The 24,450-nt window shown below is 42.9% G+C and overlaps 1 protein-coding gene across 1 annotated transcript in view; it reads right to left on the bottom strand.

The window, feature by feature from the left end:
- Positions 1–133: 133 nt before the first annotated feature.
- arl1 (ARF like GTPase 1) overlaps positions 134–24,450 on the bottom strand; it is a 28,363-nt gene continuing 4,046 nt past the window's right edge. Inside the window, exons 2-6 of the mRNA XM_043708729.2 lie at positions 21,498–21,635; positions 12,243–12,324; positions 10,747–10,858; positions 8,991–9,169; positions 134–3,102 (exon numbers count right to left, since the gene is read on the bottom strand). Of these exons, the coding sequence (XP_043564664.1) occupies positions 3,072–3,102; positions 8,991–9,169; positions 10,747–10,858; positions 12,243–12,324; positions 21,498–21,635 (542 nt within the window). The 3' untranslated portion in view covers positions 134–3,071. The remainder of the gene's footprint in view (positions 3,103–8,990; positions 9,170–10,746; positions 10,859–12,242; positions 12,325–21,497; positions 21,636–24,450) is intronic.

Raw genomic sequence — 24,450 nt, 5'->3', positions numbered from 1 at the left:
GTGCAAGGCAGAAAGGCTCAACTTCTCTTTTAAGCAAGACTTCAGTCTTTAAAGTGCAGTTTTACCCAGTTCTTTAGTTATAGACAAAACAAGAAATGTCAGAGCAAAGACAGGCTCCAAAAGCCAAGAAAACTCAGAAGAGTAAAAATCAGCTTTTATTATTATGAACATCACTTAAACCAAACAATAAAATGATTTTTTTTTTAAAGGTACAGTCAGGTGAAACCAGAACCCACAATTATTTACAGAGGTCACAACAAGCACATTTACATATGGTAGCTCTCACCAGACTCAAATAGTTTTCATTCATTTTTAAAAGTAAAATTTAAGAATTGAAAAATAATGTTGATGGACAAAATTATGGAATAAAAAAATGGTTGGGAAATTGCAATGTTTTTAGTAACCATGTCTAGAATTAGCGCCTGCAACATTCTCAGTTGGGTTATAAGAGTAGCAAGTTAAAAGATTGGAGACCATTCTAGAAAGGAATTATTTAGCCAGGGATACAACCTTTCGGCCCAGATACAAGCTTCAGAAATGTCTGGAAGGAAAGAGGCCTGGAGATTTCAGACAGGGTTTTCTAGAGTTAGAGGCCCAGACAGCTGGTGTCAGGGTAACCAAACAGCAGGGGGAAAAATTGGATGTGTATTATTGAGGTAAGATGGAGGTAAAAATTGGGTGTGTGCACAGCAGGGCAGCACAGAGATCTCAGGAGGTTGAGGAACTAGAGGAAGTTAGCGATTGTGTTAGGAGAGATTTGAAAACAAGGTGAATTTTAAAATGGAAGCAATGGTGGACAGGAGTCAAAGTCAATGAGTTCCTGATTCAGCGTGGGGTGATCAGTATAATAACAGGCAGTGTCCTACCATTCTTACTTGATCTGTTGGACTGGGACTGGTAACTAGATTTAAAAAGGCCTCCTTAGAGCAGGATCCAAAGGATGATCCCCTTCATTCCAGCCCCTTAAAAATCCTTGGTTTCTTTCAAGTTATAGCTAAGAGTGAGTGAACTGAAAAAGCATGTGACAAGGACCAAAATCATGGATGAAAGAAAGTGTTTCAGCTCAGGAATCTGTTTCTTTTCAGTAATTAAATGACAGGGTGCTTTGGCTTGAACTTGGGACCAGGAGGAGACAGTGCCACCTTTCCATATGATGAGGGCTGGTCTGGGTTATGACCGCTGTGTCACACCCCCCGTCTGACCCCTCCCAGAACCCATGGCAATACAAATCTTAACTCACTCAGTCTTGAACAAACAGAACAATCCAACTTCCACTAATGCCTGGAGGTAGAGAATGGCACAGGGTAGTGACCCTTACCAGAAAAAAAATTTAAGTCTGTCTTACAAGAGAGACCTCTTTCTTAAACTTGGGGACCCTTCTCTCCCCCCACCTTAGTCTCTCTCTCTCTCTCGAGAAAGATCTGGGTATCTACCCTGCCTGCCCCATTCCCTCAGGGAATTTCATGGCACAGTAAAATCAGCTCTCATCCTGAGCTCTAATAGGTAGACCTAATTGGCTCAACCTTTCCTGGTAAGGAAAGGTGTAGAGAGGACCGAATACCTTGGGAACTCTTCCTCCCAGGCAGTGAAAATGGGGGGTAATTGGTGAAAGATTATCAGAGGGAGGTGACAATGTGGAACCATCAAATCAACTATGATCTTATTGAATGGTGGAACAGTCCCAAGGAGTGAGCAGCCTCCCCATGCTCCTAATTCATTAGGTTAGTCTAAGAAACACCTTTAATCCCAACAACATGGACTCCCTCAAAAATCAAAAGCCAGGAATTAACTAGAAAGAAAAAAATACTAAACTCTCCAATGAAGGCTGGATGTGGTGAATAATTTTTTAATGTGGACATAGATGTAGTACAGAACCCCTTAGTTAATTTTATCTTACATAATCACAGAAACAAGATCATTAGGTAAAAGAACTGGAAGAGAGAAGAGGAGACTTTCTCTACTCAGGGGCGTGTAGCGATTTAAAGCTGACAGCATATTCACTGGTAATTGACTTTTCTTTTCAAGTGAATAGTTGACAGATTGGGAAGTGAGCAGGGCCATGGAGAAAGAACAAGGGGAGGTTGATTTTCCATGGGGTGTGACATGGCCATCACTTGTTGTCTGCTCCAATGGAGTGACCTACCCTAGCCATTTGAAAGACAGTGAAAACATGCTGACTCCAAAATGGCCAGAGAAGGCAGGGAAGGCAGATTTCCTTCAGTGAAGGAGACAGGGTTTTGTAACAATGATAGCTTCACAGTCAGCTTTACGAGATTAGCTTTTTAGCTCAGATTAATTAAAAGTAAATTCCAGCAGCCGTCACAATGGGATAGAATCCCTACTTCCAGGGCTGACCCTAGGACTGTGGATTACAAGTTCACCAATATTACCTGGGTATGCCACCCATCTTCTTGACTAACTGTCTCAAAGAGCCATCACAGACACAATGGGACAAATGGACTCTTCTTCCACACAGAGTCACGCATTCTTGACTTGTGCTTCCCAGAATTCAGTTCCTAAACCTTTACCACAAGTTCCTGAACAGAATGACCAGTGAATCAGTGGGTTTGTACAAAGACAAAATATTTACAGAATGAACTCAAACCACTTTTTTTGAAGGGAAAATATCCAAGAATTTCTTCCCCAGTTTCAAATCAATTTTAAATACAATTAGCTCAAAAGCTAAGAATCTAACAGCCCACTTTTATATATGAAGCTCGATTCAAAACCTTAAAGGCATTACTTAGCCAAAGCATAGTCGTATCCAAGAATATAGTTCCATGTGAAAAAAGGAATGTTTTATTAGTGTTTGTATGATCAAAGTCAAATGAAAGCAACTAAAAGATAACTTCACTTTCCTGATGCAGTAACCCTTAACTGTTAAGCTAATCTCTTAATTGAAAGTGTTATTTTATTGCCAAAAAACAAAAACACCCACATAAATAAGATAATGCAAAAAAAAACAAACTGGAGTCAATGCAGCACGCCATCGAACAAGTGGCTCTTGTGTAAGACCTCAGGTGGTGGTGGGAAACGTGGCTCTTGCAGTAGATTGAAAAACTCAACTGTTTTTACTGTCTACACTTCAAGGCTTCAACCAACCTGAAAGACAGGAAAAAAAGTGCCAACTCAGTCTATTAAGAAAAATATCTTCACAGGCCCCACAATTGCCTCAGTTTATTTCCATGAGCTTACACTCACCGACACTAACACCCAGCAAAGCCATGCAGCAACACAAGCTGAAACACGCAGCATTTCCAATAGCTTTCTGTAAACTTTATTCCTAGGTCATGGACATCACTGGTTGGACCACTATTTATTGCCCACCCTCAGCTGCCGCCTAGGTGGGGGTGAGCTGCCTTCTTGAACCGCTGCAGTCCAGGTGCTGTAGGTAGACCCACAATGCCCTTGAGGGAATTCCAGGGTTCTGACCAAGTGACAGTGAAGAAACAGTGATATATTTCCAAGTCAGGGTGGTGAGGGGCTTGGAGGGCAACATACAGTGGGTGGCATTCCCATGTATCTGCTGCCCTTGTCCTTCTACATGGAAGCAATCATAGATTTAGAAGGTGCTGTCTAAGGATCTTTGAATTTCTGCAGTACTTCTTGTAGATAGTACACGGTTGCAACTGAGTATCAGTGGAGGGGGGCTGGATGCTTGTGGATGCGGTGCTAATGAATTGCAATACTTGTCCTGGATGGTGACAAGCCTCCAATGTTGTTGGAGCTGCACCCATCCAGGGACATGGTGAGTACTTGACCACACTCCTGACTGGTGCCTTGGGGATGCTGGACAGGGTTTCAGAAATCAGGGGAGTTACTTTCTGCAGCATTCCTAGTCTCCGACCTGCTTATAGGCCCTGTGTTTATATGGTGGGTCCAGTGGAGTTTCTGGTCAATGTCAACCTCCCCAGAGGATGTTGATAGTGGGTGATTCAGGATTGGTAACACCACTGAATGTCAAGGGGCAGTGGTTGGATGGTCTCTTATCGGAGATGGTCATCGTCTGGTTTGTGCCATCATAGCCAGGAACTTATGGTGAGGATCTAGAGACATGCTAGCTCTTAAATGGTGACCAAACGTTGCCTGCAAACTCTGCCCACATGATCCATTTTATCTGAAGACAAGGCAAGAACAAACAGCTGCTCAAGCTGCTCTGCATTCACTAATTCATTCGGGAACCCTTCCCTCAGCACCACCTTCTCTCCCTCTCTCAACTCCCTTAACATACTAATTGGAGTCTTGAATATATTCAATGACTAAACATTCAAGTTCTTTGCAGTAGAGAAGTCCAAAGATTCACAGCCTGTTGGTAACCTTCGCGTTGTTAGGCCCCAGTTAACACCAGTACACATTCAATAATGAAAAACATTTTCTCATTGGTTCTGTATGGTTCATTCAAAACTTGAATGAAAAAGCTCCTGCAAGCCACAGGCTGGTGGAGAATACACAATGTAGTTACAGGAGGAAGCATTGCATTCAGGATGCTGGCTGTGTTTGTGAAGGCAGTATTTATTCTCCATGGTTCTCAGTGCTGTTGCAAGGTTACATTTCAGACTGCTGCAATCCACACCAGCAGGCTGCTCCACAGATAGTGCCGTTAGGAAGGAATTATAACTCCTTCAAGTTTAAAGATGGGGATTTTCACTGATCAGTGCATTACGTTCAGTACCATTTATAACTCCTCAAATCTATCTCCAAATAGAGCAAGACAACAGTACCCAGGTTTGCAATGAAAAGTGGCAAGTATCATTTGTTCTACACGCAGGTACCAGGCATCAAGGGCCGGGGGGGGGGGGTCGTTGAGAAGGCAATAGGTACATGAACATGGGCTGCAGCAACTAAATAAGGTCCCTGAGATAGCACCTTCCAAACCCACAAATATCTAAAAGGACAAGGGCAATTGAGAAATGGGGCTACCACATACAAGTTCCCATTCAAGCTACTCACCACTGAGTCAGAACTCTGACTATTCCTTCAGTTGCTGGGAAGCATCCTGGCCCAACCTCTGAACAGCACGGAGGGACCTGTCCCTGACCTCTAGACTACAGCAGTTCACTATAACATTTTCAAGGACAGTTATCGATGGACAATAAATGCTGACTAAATTAGTGATACCAACATACCACAAGTTAATACAAATACACACGTGGCTGATTGATGTAATGTAACCAGCACTTGCTTGCCTGTACCTTGGAGAGAACTAAACTGGCCGAACCAGCCTTAACTGTGTTCAATGATCAGTCTTCACAGCTCTCTAGGGAAGGGACATACAAAGAACTGATGACAGTGAAAGTGTTCTCTCTCATCTCCCTGCTCAGCAGATGTACGGAAAGTGGCTAACGAGTCCGGGGAACTGGTGAGCATTTAGTTCCATCAGCTTTGCCAGTGATTTTTCATCTCCCCCTCTCATGGTTGTTTGAAGTTGCTCCCCTTCACCCCCACCTGCTAACCTTAGAACATAGAACATAGAACATAGAACAATACAGCACAGAACAGGCCCTTCGGCCCACGATGTTGTGCCGAACTTCTAACCTAGATTAAGTACCCATCCATGTACCTATCCAAATGCCGCTTAAAGGTCGCCAATGATTCCGACTCTACCACACCCACAGGCAGCGCATTCCATGCCCCCACCACTCTCTGGGTAAAGAACCCACCCCTGACATCTCCCCTATACCTTCCACCCTTCACCTTAAATTTATGTCCCCTTGTAACACTCTGTTGTACCCGGGGAAAAAGTTTCTGACTGTCTACTCTATCTATTCCTCTGATCATCTTATAAACCTCTATCAAGTCACCCCTCATCCTTCGCCGTTCCAACGAGAAAAGGCCGAGAACTCTCAACCTATCCTCGTACGACTTCCTCTCCATTCCAGGCAACATCCTGGTAAATCTTCTCTGCACCCTCTCCAAAGCTTCCACATCTTTCCTAAAGTGAGGCGACCAGAACTGCACACAGTGCTCCAACTGTGGCCTAACCAAAGTCCTGTACAGCTGCAACATCACTTCACGACTCTTGAATTCAATCCCTCTGCTAATGAACGATAATACTCCATAGGCCTTCTTACAAACTCTATCCACCTGAGTGGCAACCTTCAAAGATCTATGTACATAGACCCCAAGATCCCTCTGTTCCTCCACCTGACTAAGAACCCTACCATTAACCCTGTATTCCGCATTCTTATTTGTTCTTCCAAAATGGACAACCTCACACTTGGCAGGGTTGAACTCCATCTGCCACTCCTCAGCCCAGCTCTGCATCATATCTAAGTCCCTCTGCAGCCGACAACAGCCCTCCTCACTGTCCACAACTCCACCTATCTTCGTATCATCTGCAAATTTACTGACCCACCCTTCGACTCCCTCATCTAAGTCATTAATAAAAATTACAAACAGCAGAGGACCCAGAACTGATCCCTGCGGAACTCCACTTGTAACTGGGCTCCAGGCTGAATATTTACCATCTACCACCACTCTCTGCCTTCGACCGGTTAGCCAGTTTTCTATCCAATTGGCCAAATTTCCCTCTATCCCATGCCTCCTGACTTTCCGCATAAACCTACCATGGGGAACCTTATCAAATGCCTTACTAAAATCCATGTACACTACATCCACTGCTCTTCCCTCATCCACATGCTTGGTCACCTCCTCAAAGAATTCAATAAGACTTGTAAGGCAAGACCTACCCTTCACAAATCCGTGCTGGCTGTCCCTAATCAAGCAGTGTCTTTCCAGATACTCATAAATCCTATCCCTCAGTACCCTTTCCATTACTTTGCCTACCACAGAAGTAAGACTAACAGGCCTGTAATTCCCGGGGTTATCCCTATTCCCTTTTTTGAACAGGGGCACAACATTCGCTACTCTCCAGTCCCCTGGTACCACCCCCGTTGCCAGTGAAGACGAGAAGATCATTGCCAACGGTACTGCAATTTCCTCTCTTGCTTCCCACATAATCCTAGGATATATCCCGTCAGGCCCGGGGGACTTGTCTATCCTCAAGTTGTTCAAAATGTCCAACACATCTTCCTTCCTAACAGGTATCTCTTCTAGCTTACCAGTCCATTTCACACTCTCCTCTTCTACAATACGGTCCCTCTCGTTCGTAAATACTGAAGAGAAGTACTTGTTCAAGACCTCTCCTATCTCTTCCGACTCAATACACAGTCTCCCACTACTGTCCTTGATCGGACCTACCCTCGTTCTCGTCATTCTCAGGTTTCTCACATACGCATAAAATGCCTTGGGGTTATCCTTGATCCTATCCGCCAACGATTTTTCATGCCCTCTCTTAGCTCTCCTAATCCCTTTCTTCAGGTCCCTTCTGGCTATCCTGTATCCCTCCACTGCTCTGTCTGAATCCTGTTTCCTCAACCTTATGTAAGCCTCCTTCTTCCTCTTTACCAGACATTCAACCTCTCTCGTCAACCAAGGCTCCCTCACACGACCATTTCTTTCCTGCCTGATAGGTACATACATATCATGGACACGTCGTATCTGCTCTTTGAAAAAGTTCCACATTTCCACCACATCCTTCCCTGACAGCCTAAGCTCCCAACGTATGCTCCTCAAATCCTGCCTTACAGCATCGTAATTTCCCTTCCCCCAATTATAAAATCTACCTTGTTGTGCGCACCTATCTCTCCCCATAACCAAGGTGAAAGTCACAGAATTGTGGTCACCATCACCAAAATGTTCACCCACTAACAAGTCCACCACTTGTCCCGGTTCATTACTGAGTACCAAATACTTGGCATGCTTTTTGTATCTACTGTGAAGACAAATCTCCGATGTCTCTGTTTCACATTCTAACTCACCAGTTTGCCTCTAAGATCAATACACACTTTAGCTACTAATTAGTTTTGTACTAATTTTACACTTTAGTTTCTTCCTCTTCACCCTCACACTCCCCAACCCTCAAATTCTAATACACCTCTATTACGTGTTCATCATCCTTTGGTTTTCAAAATTTCACAATCTTCCAGGCTGCCACTAATCTTCACAGCACCTGTCTTTTCTTTCAGATACCATTCTTAACCTTTACTAAGCCACAGAAGGTGCAGCCTTCTCACAGGCCTTAACTCTCAAAGGTCTAAAAGTGACAAAATATCTTCAACACCTACAATTGCTTTCCCACCACCTTACCCTTTAAACTAATTGTCCAAGGCCTTTATAGCCAACTGGCTTCGTGTACTTGCCTTTAGATCTATATTCTCAAACTGAATAGGAAATTCTATGTTATGATCACTCTTACTAACAGGATGCTTTACTTTATAAAATCATTAAACAAACATTACCAGATCGAAGACAGGTCAGTTTGTTTGGTTCTAGAACCGGTCACGAACTGACTGGAACACACTCTGAACTCTTCTTTCGAGTTCCCTCTGCTAACCCGATTTTTCCGATTGAAGATTAAGATCTTTGATTATGAATTACCTCTGTTCAACCATTATTTTCCTGCATACTCAATCTTGGCAAATAGTTAATATGAGGGTTCTATAACACACTCCCAGCAATGACTTGTTACTTTGCATTTTAAAAAAGGAAAAACTCAACCCAAAATGTTATATCCAGATCCTTCAAACTAAGACCATTTCCCATTACTGCACCATCGCACTGCAAAATCTTTACCACTCCCTTGTCTTTTTGACCCATCTTCTGAATTGTCAAACTGCACTGAATATTTCAGACACAGCCCCGGTTACTTTGAAAGCATGCCTCAAACTCCGATTTCCCAGATCCTATTACAAACTCTACATACATTTCACTCAAGAATCAACTAATAGCAAGCCAAAACCTCAGCTTAACATTTCATCTAAAAGACAGCAGTTCAGACAGTGCAGCACTCCCTCACTACATCTGGTACTGTATATTGTAAATCCTACATTGGAATTTGAACACTTCATCTTCCGAATCAAGCAGTAAGAGATCTACCTGCTTAGCCAGCATTATTGTAAGGTTGTCCTATTTATCAGTGCAGTAATTACCAGTCCATTGCCTCGTTCAGTCCAGACCCTTTGGTTGCAGAGGTCTTGAATATCTGCCATTTCCGATCCTTCAGTGCTGGCAAACCAAGTGAGTTTGCCACCTCTGTGGGAGTCATAGCTTGCTCCATATCCTGCTTATTTGCAAAAACAACTAAAACAGCCTTCTTCAGTTCCTCCTCCTGCAAGCAAACAGACACTGTGACCACACGGCTGTGCGTTTGTAAGAGATAAAAAGGTCATTACATGAAGCAGATTAAAACTCCTTAAAATTTCATCGCGGCAACTGTAAAACAAGGCCAAGCATTTTGACTACTTCAGGGAGTGATGACCCAGACACTGGGAAGAGCGCCCCGATCTCCTTTATGATATTACCATTGGATATATTGCGCACAGAGGGGGCATTGAATTTAACATCTCATCCCAAAGGCAGCTCCTCCAATACTGGAGTGCCTCCACAACATGCCAATGCAGATTATATTAAATAAAAGCAAAGCTAATGGGGATCATTATTAGCTGACAATAGTTTGTTTGTTGTAACAACCCATATGACCAGACCTGGGGTGTGGAGGTTGGGGTAAGGTCTTGGCAGAAGGTGCTCAAGGCCCTCAAGCTCTTGAGTTCACTGCTGAGGCCTAACCTACCCTTACCCAGTGACAAATCCATTCTAAATAAGGGTCACTCGACCCAAAAAGTTAACTCTGCTTTCTCTCCACCAGATGGTACCAGACCTGTTGAGTTTTCCCAACAATTTGTTGTTGCTGCCATTTGCTGCATACTCAACTTAGATTATGCAATCAAGTAGAGACTTGAACTCATGACCTTCTGGCTGCCAGGTAAGCAAGCTGCCCACTGAAATCCCTCAAGCTTGCTATCATTCATAGAAAATCTATCGGCACCCTCTTGAACACCCTTCCTTAAGGGAGGCAAGGATCTCTCAGGATGGCAGACAGCTGGAGATCTCTAACAAAGAATTGGCAGAGTCACATGTCGTTAATGTTAATCTGCCGTCATTAGAACTACTGAAAGGATGATCTTGTTTTCTGAGAATTAAATATGATGGGTTGGAGATTATCAGTCCCACATTGAAGCTGGGGTGACTTCACTACAGGGAAATAATGTGAACATCATTTTGATGCAAGTAACAATTTCAATAATGCAATAACTGCATGGCTTTATTTGAAGGACCAATATGCTCAAGAAAGTGAGCCCAGTGCTTAAATAGCTTCTGTAAAAATTAATTACACTTTTTTTCTGAAAATGACCCCTTTGGAAGTGCAGCTGAACATACAACTGATAGCAAGAAAGTCATTTGTAGAACTATCAGAGGTCAAAGCTCCTTGTTAAACCCATCATGGTAATGATGCAATGCTCACACATATAGAACAGCGTTGGAATCTCTCAAAACGTCTTAAGTGAAGATTTACTTGTCTCTCCCCCTCCAAAAATAGTGATAATTATAATTAACAGACACTAGGGTGGCATTCTTTTTGATCACCCCACTGAAAACCAAGAAGCAGGTCAACTCACAGCTATGAAAGCATCAGAAATATTATTGTAAAACTTTCCCATTACAGCTTTTGATGACCTTTGCTGTGTACTTGAAGCGATGAAGGTTTTCTTTAGGGATTTTACAACTCTGCACTTTATTTTTCTCACACATGATCACTAGGCCCTTCTACAGATTTGCCTCAAATGTTTAAAGACCATCATTAAATAATTCAATTTTTTTAAAAAAGGAGGATATTTTCTTTCTTACCTCCAACATTGCAACAAGTTCAGACTTGGAGATTCCCATTCTGTCCCTGTCACAACTGTCCACGACATAGATGACAGCATCTGTGTTGGAGTAATAACATCGCCAGTAAGGCCTGAAAAGAGAGAGAGTGAATATATAAATACACAGAAATATTGTTTTAATAGAAACCACCTTGCATTCAAAAACTAAAGTATTGCGCAGGCCCAGAAAATAAATGATTACATTCAAGTAAAATGCAAACAATATAAGCTGCCAGGGAGCATGGAAAAGGATGAGAGAGAGTCAAGAACACAATTACAAAAGAGAGCTTGCATTTGTTTAGCAGCTTTCAAATCTCAGGACATTCCAAAGTGTTTGGTCTTTTCTACAGAGAAAGATATCCCGGCTCATTCAATCTCTCCGGATAGAGATAAAAAGAACCGAATGCAAGGGTACAAGTCAAGAAATGAAAATGTGTTGCTGGAACAGCGCAGCAGGTCAGGCAGCATCCAGGGAACAGGAGAATCGACGTTTCGGGCATAAGCCCTTCTTCAGGAATGTTAAGAAAACCATCTCCAGTGCCTCACTCATTTTTGAGAGACAGAGACCACAGGATGTTTACGACATTGCAGTTATGGTCAAAATAAGCTTTCATACATGGTTTCATATTACCTAATTCCCTCAACTTTACCTGTCTAGAAATGAATACAAACTGTTTTGTTTTCAAGCATGCCTATTTAACATCATTCTCTCGTGAATTGTCACTGTACTCCCAGAGCTCCATTCTTCTTCCCTGATCAAGACTTATTTGCAGAGTGCATGACCTTCTCATTAAGAGGAAAAACAGGGACATGAGAGAGCTGTTCAGCCCCTCAAGCCTGCACCACCATTCAACAGGAAAACCGATCCAACACTCCTCACATCCACTTTCCCGCATTTTCCCCGTAACCCTAGATACCCCGACTGATCAAAATCAATCTCTCACTTCCCTACACTGAAGTTAATTTGCTAGTGTCCATGTCCATTTAGCAAATTCATGGTCACCTTCTTGCATCATTGGACTCCACTGCCATTTTAACTTCACCTTGGTTTTACCTGCAATTTCTGAAAAACATCAAGTCTTACCTAACTATCCAGACAAATGGTGTATAGTGGTCTCAGCAGCAATCCTAGTGGAACACCACTTGTTACACAGCATCGCTACCTTTAAGTTCAGCAAGCTTTTTCCTTTTACTCATGGATGGGAATCAAGTGGCACTGACAAGGCCAACAGTTATTGTCTGTCTTTACCTTCCTGTGGTGCTGGTGATGGCAACTGCCAAGACACTTATTTCCAATCCCTTCTGCTACTTGCTGCCTGAAACCACATGCTCTGACTGCAGTCAAGACGACTGTGGTAACGTACTGACAAAAATAAATTTGTCTCATCAGATCAAAGCTCTCCTTTTTAAAAATCAGGTTTTATTTGCAGACAGACGGTAATAATGTTGATAACAGAAAAGTGAGCATTTTCATACCGAATGCTGGTCTGTCCACCCAAATCCCACACTTGAAACTTAAGGCTCTTGTAGGTTACCGTTTCAACATTGAAGCCAATTGCTGTAAAATAAAAACAATTGCACCATTTCAGACACTAATTGCAAAAAAAGAGAGACAATAGTAGTTCTGTTCCAGTAGAACATATTTTCTTTCAACAGATTTCATCGCTAACATCAAATGCTAAACAGCTGTGGGACAAATATAACAGCAAGATATTGACGACACTGGAAATTTGAAATACAAACAAAATATTGGAAGTACTTGGCAGATCAGGCAGTATCCGAGGAGGGACAGAAACAGTTAACTTGTCAAGTTGATGACATTTCTATATAATGCAAAACAGCACAAGAATAGGTCCTTCAGCCCACCAAGCCAGTGCTGATTCCTACTTATTGCCCATATGCTGTTTCTATCCTTCTGTTCACCTTGCATTCATGTGAATATCAAGATATTCTCAAGCATTGCTAACACTCCTGCTTCCACTATCTCCACTGGCAGTGAATTCCAGGCACCAGCCACACAAGTGTTTTCCTCAAATTTCTCCCCCTCTCACCTTAAACTTGTGCTCTCTTGTAGTTAATCCTAGCACCCTGAGAAAAAGCCTCCAACTATCCACCCTATGCCTCAAATTTATAGACCTGTGTCAGGTCACTCTTCAGCCTGTCTTTCCAGTAAAAGCAATGAGTTTATCCAACCTCTCCTCAAAACAAACCCTCAAGACCAGGCAATATCCTGGTAAACCTTCTGAACCCTCTCTGAAGCATCCACATCCTTCTGGTAGAGTGGTGACCAGAACTGCATGCAATATTCCAAATGTGGTCTAAAGTTTTACACAGCTGTAAAATAACTCGCCAACTTTTATAACGCCGAGCTTGACGAAGGCAGGCATGTTGTATGCCCTCTTGACCAGGTTATTAACTTGCATTGCCACCTCCAGACCTATACGCCCAAATCCCCCACCATGTCCCAAGGGTTCTGCCATTTATTATATAACTTACAACTGAAAATGACCATCTAAAATACATCACCTCACATTTCTCTGGATTAAACTCCAATTGCTATTTCTCTGCCCAAATCTGCAATCTACATCCTGCTGTATTCTATGACAATCCTCCTCTATTTAGAATTCTGCTGATTTTGGTGTCACCCACAAACTTACCAATCAGACCTATAATTTTTCTCCAGATCATTTATATATATTACAAAGAAAGAACCCAGCACCAACCCTGTGGAGCCCCACTAGTTACTGATCTCCATTCTGAAAACCTCCCTTCCATCACTACTCTGTCTATGACCAAGGCAGCTTTGTATCCATCCAGCCTGCTTACCCTGATCCCATAAGACTCTACTGCTGCCTCACAGCACCAGGCTCCCAGGTTCGATTATAGCCTTGGGCAACTGTCTGTGTGGAGTTTGCACATTCTCCCCGTGTCTGCATGGGTTTCCTCCGGGTGCTCCGGTTTCCTCCCACAGTCCAAAGATGTGCAAGTCATGTGAATTGGCCGTGCTAAACTGCCCGTAGTCAGAGGGAAATGGGTCTGGGTGGGTTACTCTTCGGTGGGTCGGTGTGGACTTGTTGGGCCGAAAGGCCTGTTTCCATGCTGTAGAGAATCTAATCTAATCTAATCTAATCTAATCTACACCTTTTGTATCAGCCTGCCAGGAGGGACCTTACCAAATGCCTAACGAAAGTCTACGTAGACAACATCCACTGCTTCTCTGTTAATCATTCCTCACAAAACTCAAATTGGTGAGACATGATCTTCCTTGCACAAACCCATGCTACTTACTACTAACAAGTCCACTCTCGTCCAAATGTGATTAAATCCTACATCAGTATCTTCTCCAACCATCTTCCAATCACTGGAGTCAGGCTCACCAGTCTGCAATTACCTGGATTATCTGTTTCCCTTAAAGTTAGGAACAATCTGCCATTTTCTAGTCCTCCGGAACCTCAGCTGAGGCCTAAGAGGATGCAAAGATATGTTAAGGCCCCATCTATTTCTTCCCTTGCCTGCCGCCCCCCCCCCCCCACCCCCCACAGTATCTGGAGATAGATCTCATCTGGCCTTGGAGACTTGTCTACCTTAACAGATTTCAAGATAACCAATACTTCTTCCTGGATTATGTTGAACTGCCTGAGGTATTCACACATTTTTCCTCACATCCCTCTTTTTGGTGAATACCGATGTAAAAGTAGTCAAGGATCTCACCCATTTTCTCTGGCTCCACACACAACCCTTGTTCTTTTATTTTAGAGAGGGCCTTCTCTTCCCCAGCTACCCTCTATTCCTAAAGTGTATAAAATGATTAGATTAGATTAGATTCCCTACAGAATGGAAACAGCCCTTCAGCCCAACAAGTCCACACCGACCCTCGAAAGAGTAGCCCACCCAAACCCATTCCCCTACCCAACAATTACTAATGCATCTAACACTATGGGCAATTTAGCACGGTCAATTCACCTGACTTGGACACCTTTGGACTGTGGGAGGAAACCGAGCACCCAGATGAAACCCACACAGACACAGGAAGAATGTGCAAACTCCACACAGACAGTCGACGAGACAGGAATTGAACCTGGGACCCTAGCGCTGAGGGGCAGCAGTGCTAACTACTAAGCCACCGTGCCGCCCCTCTTGGGATTCTCTGGAACCCTGCTAGCCAGACATTTCATACCCCCCTTAACTCCTCCCTTCTTTCTCTACATTTTTCAATGACTTAGGGTCAGATGTACAGGATGGAAACAGACCCTTCGGTCCAACCCGTCCATGCCGACCAGATAGCCCAACCCAATCTTGTCCCACCTGCCAGCACCTGGCCCATATCCCTCCAAACACTTCCTATTCATATACCCATCCAAATGACTTTTAAATATTGCAATCATACTAGCCTCCACTTCCTCTGCGAGCTCATTCCATACACGTACCACCCTCTGCGTGAAAACATTGCCCCCCCGCCCCCTTCGGTCTCTTTTATATCTTCCCCCTCTCACCCTAAACCAATGCCCTCTAGTTCTGGACTCCCCCACCCCAGGGAAGTTACCTTATCTATTTATCCTATCCGCGCCCCTAATTATTTTATAAACCTCAGAGGTCACTCTTAACCTCCGACGCTCCAGGGAAAACAGCCCCAGCCTGTTCAGCCTCTCCCGATAGCACAAATCCTCCAACCCTGGCAACATCCTTGTAAATCTTTTCTGAACCCTTTCAAGTTTCACAACATCTTTCCCATAGGAAGGAGATCAGAATTGCACACAATATTCCAACAGTGGCCTAACCAATGTCTTATACAGACACAACATGACCTCCTAACTCCTGTACGCAATACACTGACTAATAAAGGAAAGCATACCAAACACCTTCTTCACTATCCTATCTACCTGTAACTCCACTTTCAAGTTTACTATGAACCTGCACTCCAAGATCTCTTTGTTCAGCCACACTCCCCAGGACCTTACCTTGTTTTTAGTTGCTTAGACCTCATATGCCTCATTTTGACTAAGCTGAATTTCCTGATATCTAAGGTTCCCTAATCCTGCCTTTCTGGTTCTTCATTTTTCACAGGAACAGCCTGTCCTGCACTCTGATCAATTGCTATTTTTGGAAGCTTGTCAGATGTAGATTTACCCTCAAATAGCTACTCCGAATCTATATTCACTGAATTAGGCAAGTATTGAATTTAGTTAGCCTTTCCCCAATTTAACATCTTCATTTGAGGACCACTTTTGTTCTCAAGCGTAAGTACCTTAAAAGACTTACAGAATTATGGTCACTATTCCCAAAATGCTCCCGCAGTGACACTTTCATCACCTGGACAGGTTCATTTCCAACACAGGTCCAGTATGGCCCTTACCCTCCTTAGATTACCCACATACCATTTCAAAAAACCCCGTGAGACACCTAGCAAATTGCTCCCGTCCACACCCCTGGCACTAAGGGTGTTCCAATGAATACCAGGGTGAGGGTTACAGTTACACTCCATAACCATCCTCTTATTTTCATATCTTTGCCAAATCTGACTACATCTCTCTCCCTTTATCTCCCACTGGCAGCTGGGAGGTCTGTAGTACAATCCCAGCATGGTGGTGATTACACCCTTCCTTTTCCTGAGCTCTACCCATCATGCCTCACTGCAAGATCCCTCCAGGGTGCTGAGATATGCTCCCTAACCAGTAATGCAACTTCCTCACCACTTTTGCTTCCTCCACTGTTTCGTCTAAAAACAATTAGGTTGCCAATCCTGTCTCTCTTTCAACTATGTCCATTGTAGCCGTTATTCTGATTTATCTCTTCACACTGGAGGCTTCCTGCCTCTATTCCTGATGAAGGGCTTTTGCCAGAAACGTCGATTTTCCTGCTCCTCAGATGCTGCCTGACCTGCTGTGCTTTTCCAGCACCATTCTGATCTAAAGGCGTTATGCTGATTACACAGTAGCAAATACAGTCCAAGCCCCCAGTTCTGCTGAGCTCAGCAACCTCTCCCTGATTGTTTTTCCTCTTAGTAGTATTTGCTTTAGTCTCAAGCTCCTCCCCAGCCTCTATCCTTACGGACCTGCTGCTCTGGTTCCCACCCTCTGCCCCACTAGTTTAAACCTCCCCACCAGGATACTGGTGCCTCTACAGTTTAGGTGCAACCCGCCCTTGTACAGGTCCCACCTTCCCTGGGAGAGATCCCAATGATCCACACATTTGAAGTCTTCCCTCTTACACCAGTTCTGGTCAAATGTTCAATTGCACTCCGTTCATCCCCTCAGTAGCACATGAGATAACCCAATATTACTACCCTAATTTGAAATATTAAACACACTGCAGATCTGTTGAGCATCTCCAGAATATTTTTAAAATGTTGGACATAATATTCATTTGTGACTGCCAAGTTGTCACCCACATTTGGAGGATCATTCACATTTAGCAATTAGCAAAAATGTGCTTTGCTCTTTAAACCAGATTGTTCTGCAGCACTATTGATCAAATAGTCCTGACAGTGAGCCATAGGAGATATTGTGACAGGGGACCAGGAAACATCATTCTAAGGGCTTTGTTTTAAGAGGTGGTTTGTAAAAAAAAAGAAAGGAGCAAAGTAGGGAAGCAGTGAGGTGTAGGGAAAGAATTTTAGGTCTTTAGAAAATGCTTAGTCACAGTTACCAGTAATGAAGGAAATGAAGAACACAGGCATCAGGACTGCAAAGTGCAATGATCAGAGTTTTCTACTGTATCAAGGCTTTCCTTCCCAAGCAACCTGTTCAGAAATGTTCTCACATTTCTGGAGCAGGTAGGTCTGGAACCTAGGCCTTCTGGTTCAGAGTCAGGGACACTAACATTATGCCACAACAGCTCTACCGTATCATGGCTTAACTGACCAAATAGTCCTTAAGAATTGCTTGGTCTGCTTGTTACACAGCACATCCTATTGATTTAACAGAAATCACTTTCAGAGAAAGCCATTTCCACGTCAAATTAAAAACAGATTTGGAACACACAATATGCAGCAAACGCAGATTAAATAGCTACCTTCAAAATAAAACACACCCAATGACACAGTGAAAGAAATTCAGAGATATTATGTTCCCTGATCAGGGAATCCAGAACAAAGAGGGATCATTAAAATTAGAGCTGGGCTGTTCAGCGGTGAAATCCAGCAGCATTTCTCACCACAGTAACAGGAGTAGGCTATTCAGCACCAAGCCTGTTCCTTCATTTAATGACTGATCAGTGGTCCAACTCTATATACCAGCATTTGGCTCACCTCCCTTACATAAATTCTCTTCAGCAAAGCTCAGATTTGAGCTGAACAACTGATTCAGCATCCACTGCTGTTTGTGGAAAGAGTTCTAAACCACTCTCGCCCTGTATAGAAGAATTCTTAACATCCTTCCTGAACAGTCAGTCAATCCCTAATTTTTAGGCTACATTCTCCTAGATCTAGAACCAGTTGAAACATTGTACCCCTCCACAACCAAGGGTTATTGTTTCAAAACAAAAAAAAAGGAGTTGTCCATTTAAAGCAAAGGGAATGTTAAGACTACCAGTCCAGGAGGAGTACACTGGAAGTAAAGCCCTATTAGTCTACAAGCTACACAATAAGAAAGCACAATGCCTTATTCAATCAAAATTCATTCTATTTGACTATCAGCTGGAAGAAATTAGCCTTTCATCAGGCTTTACAATAAATTCAATAATAACAGTCATTAGAGGCAACCTATTTTTCAAACAAATGGCAAACTGGTTATCATTTAAGCTACTGCACAAATTAACCAAATTACCTTAATCCAATACAAACTATATACACAAACAGGATATGACCCAAACACAGCTCTGCAGAGCAATTATGAATGGAAAATAGGGAAAACAAGAGTTTAAATTAAAAGGACTCATTTCTCAATTCCTATGGTTCCTTGAGCATAAAACATTACAGCGCATTATAGGCCCATCAGCCCTCAATGTTGCACCAACCTGTGAAACCAATCTGAAGCCCACCTAACCTACACTATTCCATTCTCGTCCATAGCCTATCCCAACAACCATTTAAATGCCCTTAAAGTTGGCAAGTCTACTACTGTTGGAGGTAGTGTGCTCCACACCCCTACTGCAGAGTAAAGAAACTAGCTCTGACATTTGTCCTATATCAGTTAAAGCTATATCCCGTCATGCTAGCCATCGCCATCTGAGGAAAAAAGGCTCTCACTGTCCACTATATCTAAACCTCTGATTACCAGATATGCCTCAATTAAAGTCATCTCTCAACCTTCTCTTTAACAAAAAAAAGCCTCCAGTCCCTCAGCCTTACCTCATAAGGCCTTCCCTCCGTACCAGGCAACATCCTAGTAAATCTCCTCTGCATCCTTTCCAAAGCTTCCACATCCTTCCTATAACACAGTGACCAGAACTGTACACAATACTCCAAGTGTAGCCAAAACTCAATCCCTCTACCAACAAAAACTAACACACTGTATGCCTTCTTAACAACCCTATCAACCTGGGTTGAAAAATGTGGTGCTGGAAAAACACAGCAGGCCAGGCAGCATCTGAGGAGCAGGAGAATCGACGTTTTGGGCATAAGCCCTTCTTCAGGAAGCCTCGATTCCAAAACGTCGATTCTCCTGCTCCTCGGATGCTGCCTGGCCTGCTGTGTTTTTCCAGCACTACATTTTTCAACTCTGGTACTCCAGCATCTGCAGTCCTCACTTTCTCCTATCAACCTGGGTGGCAAGATCTATGTACATGGAGAGATGTCTCTGCTCATCTATACTGCCAAGAATGTTACCATTAGCCCAATACTCTGTATTCCGGTTACTTCATTCAAAGTGAATCACCTCTCACTTTTTTGCATTAAACTTGTCACTATCCACAACTGTAGTGATCTTAGTGGCATCCACAAAATTTACTAACCTATCCTTCTAAGTGCCCTCATCCAGGACATTTATAATAAAATGGCCAACAGCAGTGGACCCAAAACAGATCCTTGCAGCACACCACTAGTAACTGAACTCCAGGATGAACATTTCCCATTAACCACCACCATCTTCTTACAGCTGGCCAATTTCTGATCCAAACTGCTAAATCACCCTCAATCCCGTGCCTCTGTATTTTAAGCAACAGCCCATCATGGGGAACCTTATCAAACACCTTACTGAAATCCATATACACCACATCAACTGCTATACCCTCATCCACCTTTTAGTCACCTTCTCAGTAAGGTTTGTGAGGCACAACCTACCCTTCACAAAACTGCTGACTATCCCTAATCAACGTATTCCTTTCTAGATGATTATAAATCCTATTTCTTATAGGACATAGAACAGGTTGACAATAGGTTTATGTCACTGTAGGCAACAGAATGATGGGAAACTGCCAGAACCAGATTGCTGATTTAGATGAGAAATGGTTAGGACTCCTGATTCTTGAAACTCTCCAGTTCTTTCTAAACTATTGCTAACATATTTCTAACACAGGTTGCTTTCGGCTCCTTGCAAACGTCTCTGCAAGTTCCCACTGCTTCTACGTGTAGACTGAAAAATCTGTTGCCTCAGTGCAGAGTCTATTGCTAGGCGATGGCAGCATCAGTCCATAAGGGCATTTCAGATCTGGTTGCTCAAGAATTTTTAAAACTATAGAATGCCACCTTTATCCCTTTAGAACTCTGCTTTTCCACAGGCACTTCTTAAAAAAACAGCAGCAAATTGACAACCCAGTGCTCTAAGGTGATCACTGATAAATCCTTGCTTAAAAATGTGTTGCTGGAAAAGCGCAGCAGGTCAGGCAGCAAAGGAGCAGGAGAATCGACGTTTCGGGCATAAGCCCTTCTTCAGGAATGAGGAGGGTGTGCCAAGCAGGTTAAGATAAAAGGTAGGGAGGAGGGACTTGGGGGAGGGGCGTTGGGAATAAGATAGGAGGAAGGAGGTTAAGGTGAGGGTGATAGGCTGGAGAGAGGGTGGGGGCGGAGAGGTCAGGAAGAAGATCGCAGGTCAAGAAGGCGGTGCTGAGTCTGAGGGTTGGGACTGAGAAAAGGTGGGGGGGGGGGAAATGAGAAAGCTGGAGAAATCTGCATTCATCCCTTGTGGTTGGAGGGTTCCTAGGCGGAAGATGGCCTCCACCCAGGAGGACCAATTCCAATACCGAACAACCCATATGGCTTCCATAACCTACTGATAAATCCTTTCCAACCCCAAAATATCCAAATGTTGCTTTACTAATTCGATAATCCACAAATATGTTCCCAACAATAAGGAGAAGCATGTTTTCTCAAATGGTTGAGTGTCTTCAGAAATCTCAAAAAGTAATGGAAGTGGAGTTCTTGAAACTAAAGGCAGAGACAGATAGATACTTGACTACCAAGAGGGTGTAAGATTATTGATGGTAAATGGTTCAGATCAGCCATCATCAAATGAATGATAGGACAGGCTCAAGAGGCTGTGCACTATTCCTGCTTCTAATTCACATGCTTTTATGTCAAATTATAGAATTGCTACTGCCAGTTGACCAACCTCGTCCATGCTGGTCCACTCAAGCAGCAACTTATATATTGCAGTATTTGTGCATTAAGTGCAAGAGAGTGAGGAAATAAACACAATGCATTATTACATAATGGATTCAGATTTATCCAGAGTTTTTCAACATTACAAAAAACTCTAGAAACTGTCAAAAATCAACTCTTACTGAAAGCCAGTTAAATGTTCACTTTCTTTTTGGGGGACTGCTAATTAAAATATAGAATCAGGACATCATACTCACTGGGAATGGTGGTGACAACTTCACCAACTTGTAGTTGGTAGAGGATCGTGGTCTTGCCTGCTCCATCCAGACCCAGGATTAATATTCTCATTTCCCGTGACCCGATCAAGCCGGAAAACAAAGTGGAAAGCCACCCACCTGCAGTATTCAGAAAGCAATATCAGCATGAGGTGATCGAACATGATACTTACAATAGGATAATAGCTATTCATTTAAATTTGTACATAACTTCTATCACCAAATTTAATGTATTGTATCTACTGCTTTCATTTATTCTGAGTAGCAACTGCTGGTCTCGTTTCCACTGCTGCTATTTACAGTTACCTCAGATACATCATCTCTTTTATTCCGTTAACTGTTCTCCCACCATCTCCTTTGACCTTGCACTATCACCCCTTTGCCACTCATCATGCTGACCTTTCACCTTTCATCACAACTCAACCCTTTTATTTTCATCATTCCCCACCTGTCCTTATGATAAAGATCACTGAACGAAAGCATAACAACATTTTTTGTCTGTCTCCAGAGATTACTTGACTCAATGAATATTTATAGCATTCACTGATAACAGTTCTCAAACAGACTGCTTTAATGTCAGTTAACAAAGATTATTATGGAATATTCGAAATAATAAGAAAAATCACTGGAGAAACCCAACAGGTCTGGTAGTATCTGTAGACAGATGTGGAGGTGCCAGTGTTGGATTGGGGTGGACACGGTCAGAAGTCACATGACACCAGATTAAAGTCCAACAGGTTTGTTTGAAACCACAAGCTTTCAGAGCACTGCTCCTTTTGTCAGGTAAAGTCTGACTTCCTAGTAAATGATATTTCTCTCCCTGATGCCAACCGTTAAACCAAACTCTTTGCAGGTGCAAGTGTCTATCCATTTCCTTAACCTGGCTGTTGTGTGTATGGAATGCCAGTGCAGCAGCATCAGCTCATAGCAACTCTTAGGACTGTCCTGGATCGGACGTGAGCAAAACTGATCAGCCCTGGTCAGGTCTCATACGTAAGATGACACCCTCACGGATGGGCTGAAGGAATATGGCAAAAGCAAAGAGAATATGATAGCGTGATGGTGCCAGAACATAATCCTATGTGACCCCACTGGGGAATCTCAAAAGGTGCCCATATGGCTTAGTCATTGCTAATGTTACCCATCCTTTTATCTTGAAAAGAGAATATCGTTAAGCTTCATTTTCTTCTGCTGCTCACATGGTCAAGTATCTTGGTTAGCTCAATTACAGGCCTTTCTCTTACCAAGAGAAGTTATAATTGTAGACCTGACAGTTCTGAAACCACACTGGGATTTGGTGCAATATGTTCAGCCATGAGCTGCAGTCTCACAATAACAACCTGGTCAAACTTTCCCAACATTGCTCAGTAAGGAGATGCCTTTCTAGCAGCTTCAATTGCTGTGTCTGCCTTGAAGAGAGTCAATCTTGGATATCTACATATCCAAGGCACTGCCCCATCCTTCAGTGATAGATCTGATAGAAGTTTATAAAATAATGAGGGGAATAGAGAGAGTTAATGGGAGTTTCTTTTCCCTAGGATGGGGTTTTCAAGACTAGGCGAGAGGAGAGAGATTTAAAAAGACATTTGTGGGAATTTTTGATTGAAACAGAGGGTGGTTCATGTGTGGAACGAACTTCCTGAACTGGAAGATGTGGGTACAATTACAACACAGATATTTGGATAAAGGACATCAATAGGAAAGGTTTGGAGGAATATAGGCCAGAAGCAGGCAGGTGGGATTAATTTAGTTTGGGATTATGTTTGGCATGGACTGGTTGGACCGAAGGGGCTGTTTCCGTGCTGTGTGACTATGACTTTAAGTCTCCATAAAGTTTCCACCAAGGATCACATGCCTTTCTATTTAAGGAGAACAGAGAAAAAGGGCAGTATCCTTTTAAGGAAATCTTGTGCTTACCTGGTTTATCTTACATATGACTTCAGACCTACAGTATTGTGGTTGACTTGTAACTGTTCTCTGAAATGGCTGAGCAAGCCACAATTAAAAGCACAGTTAGGGATGCAACAGATACTAGCCTTGCCAGTCATGTCTACATCTGATGAAAGAGTAAAACTTCACCCGAACTATACACCAGAACATTACATTTGTGCTTCACAAACTAAAAATATTGCACAAGCCATAACGGCACACATACATTTATGGCCTTCCTAGGTTAGCACTCCTGAACTAAGTTAATTTTGTTAAAATCATACTTGAGCAAAGGATAATTAAAAGAACAAATTAATTCAGTGCAAGCCTTCTTAATCTGGAATAACTTCAAGGATCCAGCAATAACATTAAGTAACACTAGTCTGCTGCTTGGCACTTCCATAAGACTGAAGGAATTATCAATTTACAAATGTTTGCGTGGATTCCCAGTTGAAAGAATACATCACGAGCCAGAGGTAAAGACACAGTCACATTTAAAAAAAAACAAATCAAGAAACAGTGCAAAACTGAAAGTCCCCAAACCTTCAACCTCTAACAACTAGAGAGAGGGGAGCAGTAGATACATGGGACCATCATCTCCAAATCTCCAAACATCAGTTTCAAATCACAAACCCTACTGACTTGGAACTATGTCACCACTCCTTCATTGTCACTGGATCTTAATCCTAGAACTCCAACAGCTTGCCTGGGATGTCCACAAAAATACACAGTTTTTGGAAAAAAAATTATGTAGTATTTCTGAAGAAAGACGACAATCTCTCTCAACTTCTCTCCAGCCTTTCACTCACATCACTCTCCCTCCCTCAGTTTCACCCTCTCCCACCACCACCCCTCCCACCTTGTTGTTTGAATTGGGACCTCCATGCTTCCTCTTTACTCCCCATGCACCCCTCACTGCTACAAGGGGAGCACAATATTCCAAATAACTATTCCTCTCCCCATCTCTCCACCTGTACTTGCCTCTACCACTTTCTCTGGCATCTCA

The sequence above is a fragment of the Chiloscyllium plagiosum genome, unplaced genomic scaffold (assembly GCF_037043375.1).
Source record: "Chiloscyllium plagiosum isolate Xiang-an unplaced genomic scaffold, Cpla_swu_hap1 HiC_scaffold_19, whole genome shotgun sequence".
Lineage (NCBI taxonomy): Eukaryota > Metazoa > Chordata > Chondrichthyes > Orectolobiformes > Hemiscylliidae > Chiloscyllium > Chiloscyllium plagiosum.
Note: the sequence above shows the minus strand (reverse complement) of the source record. Positions and strands in the feature narration are given on the sequence as shown.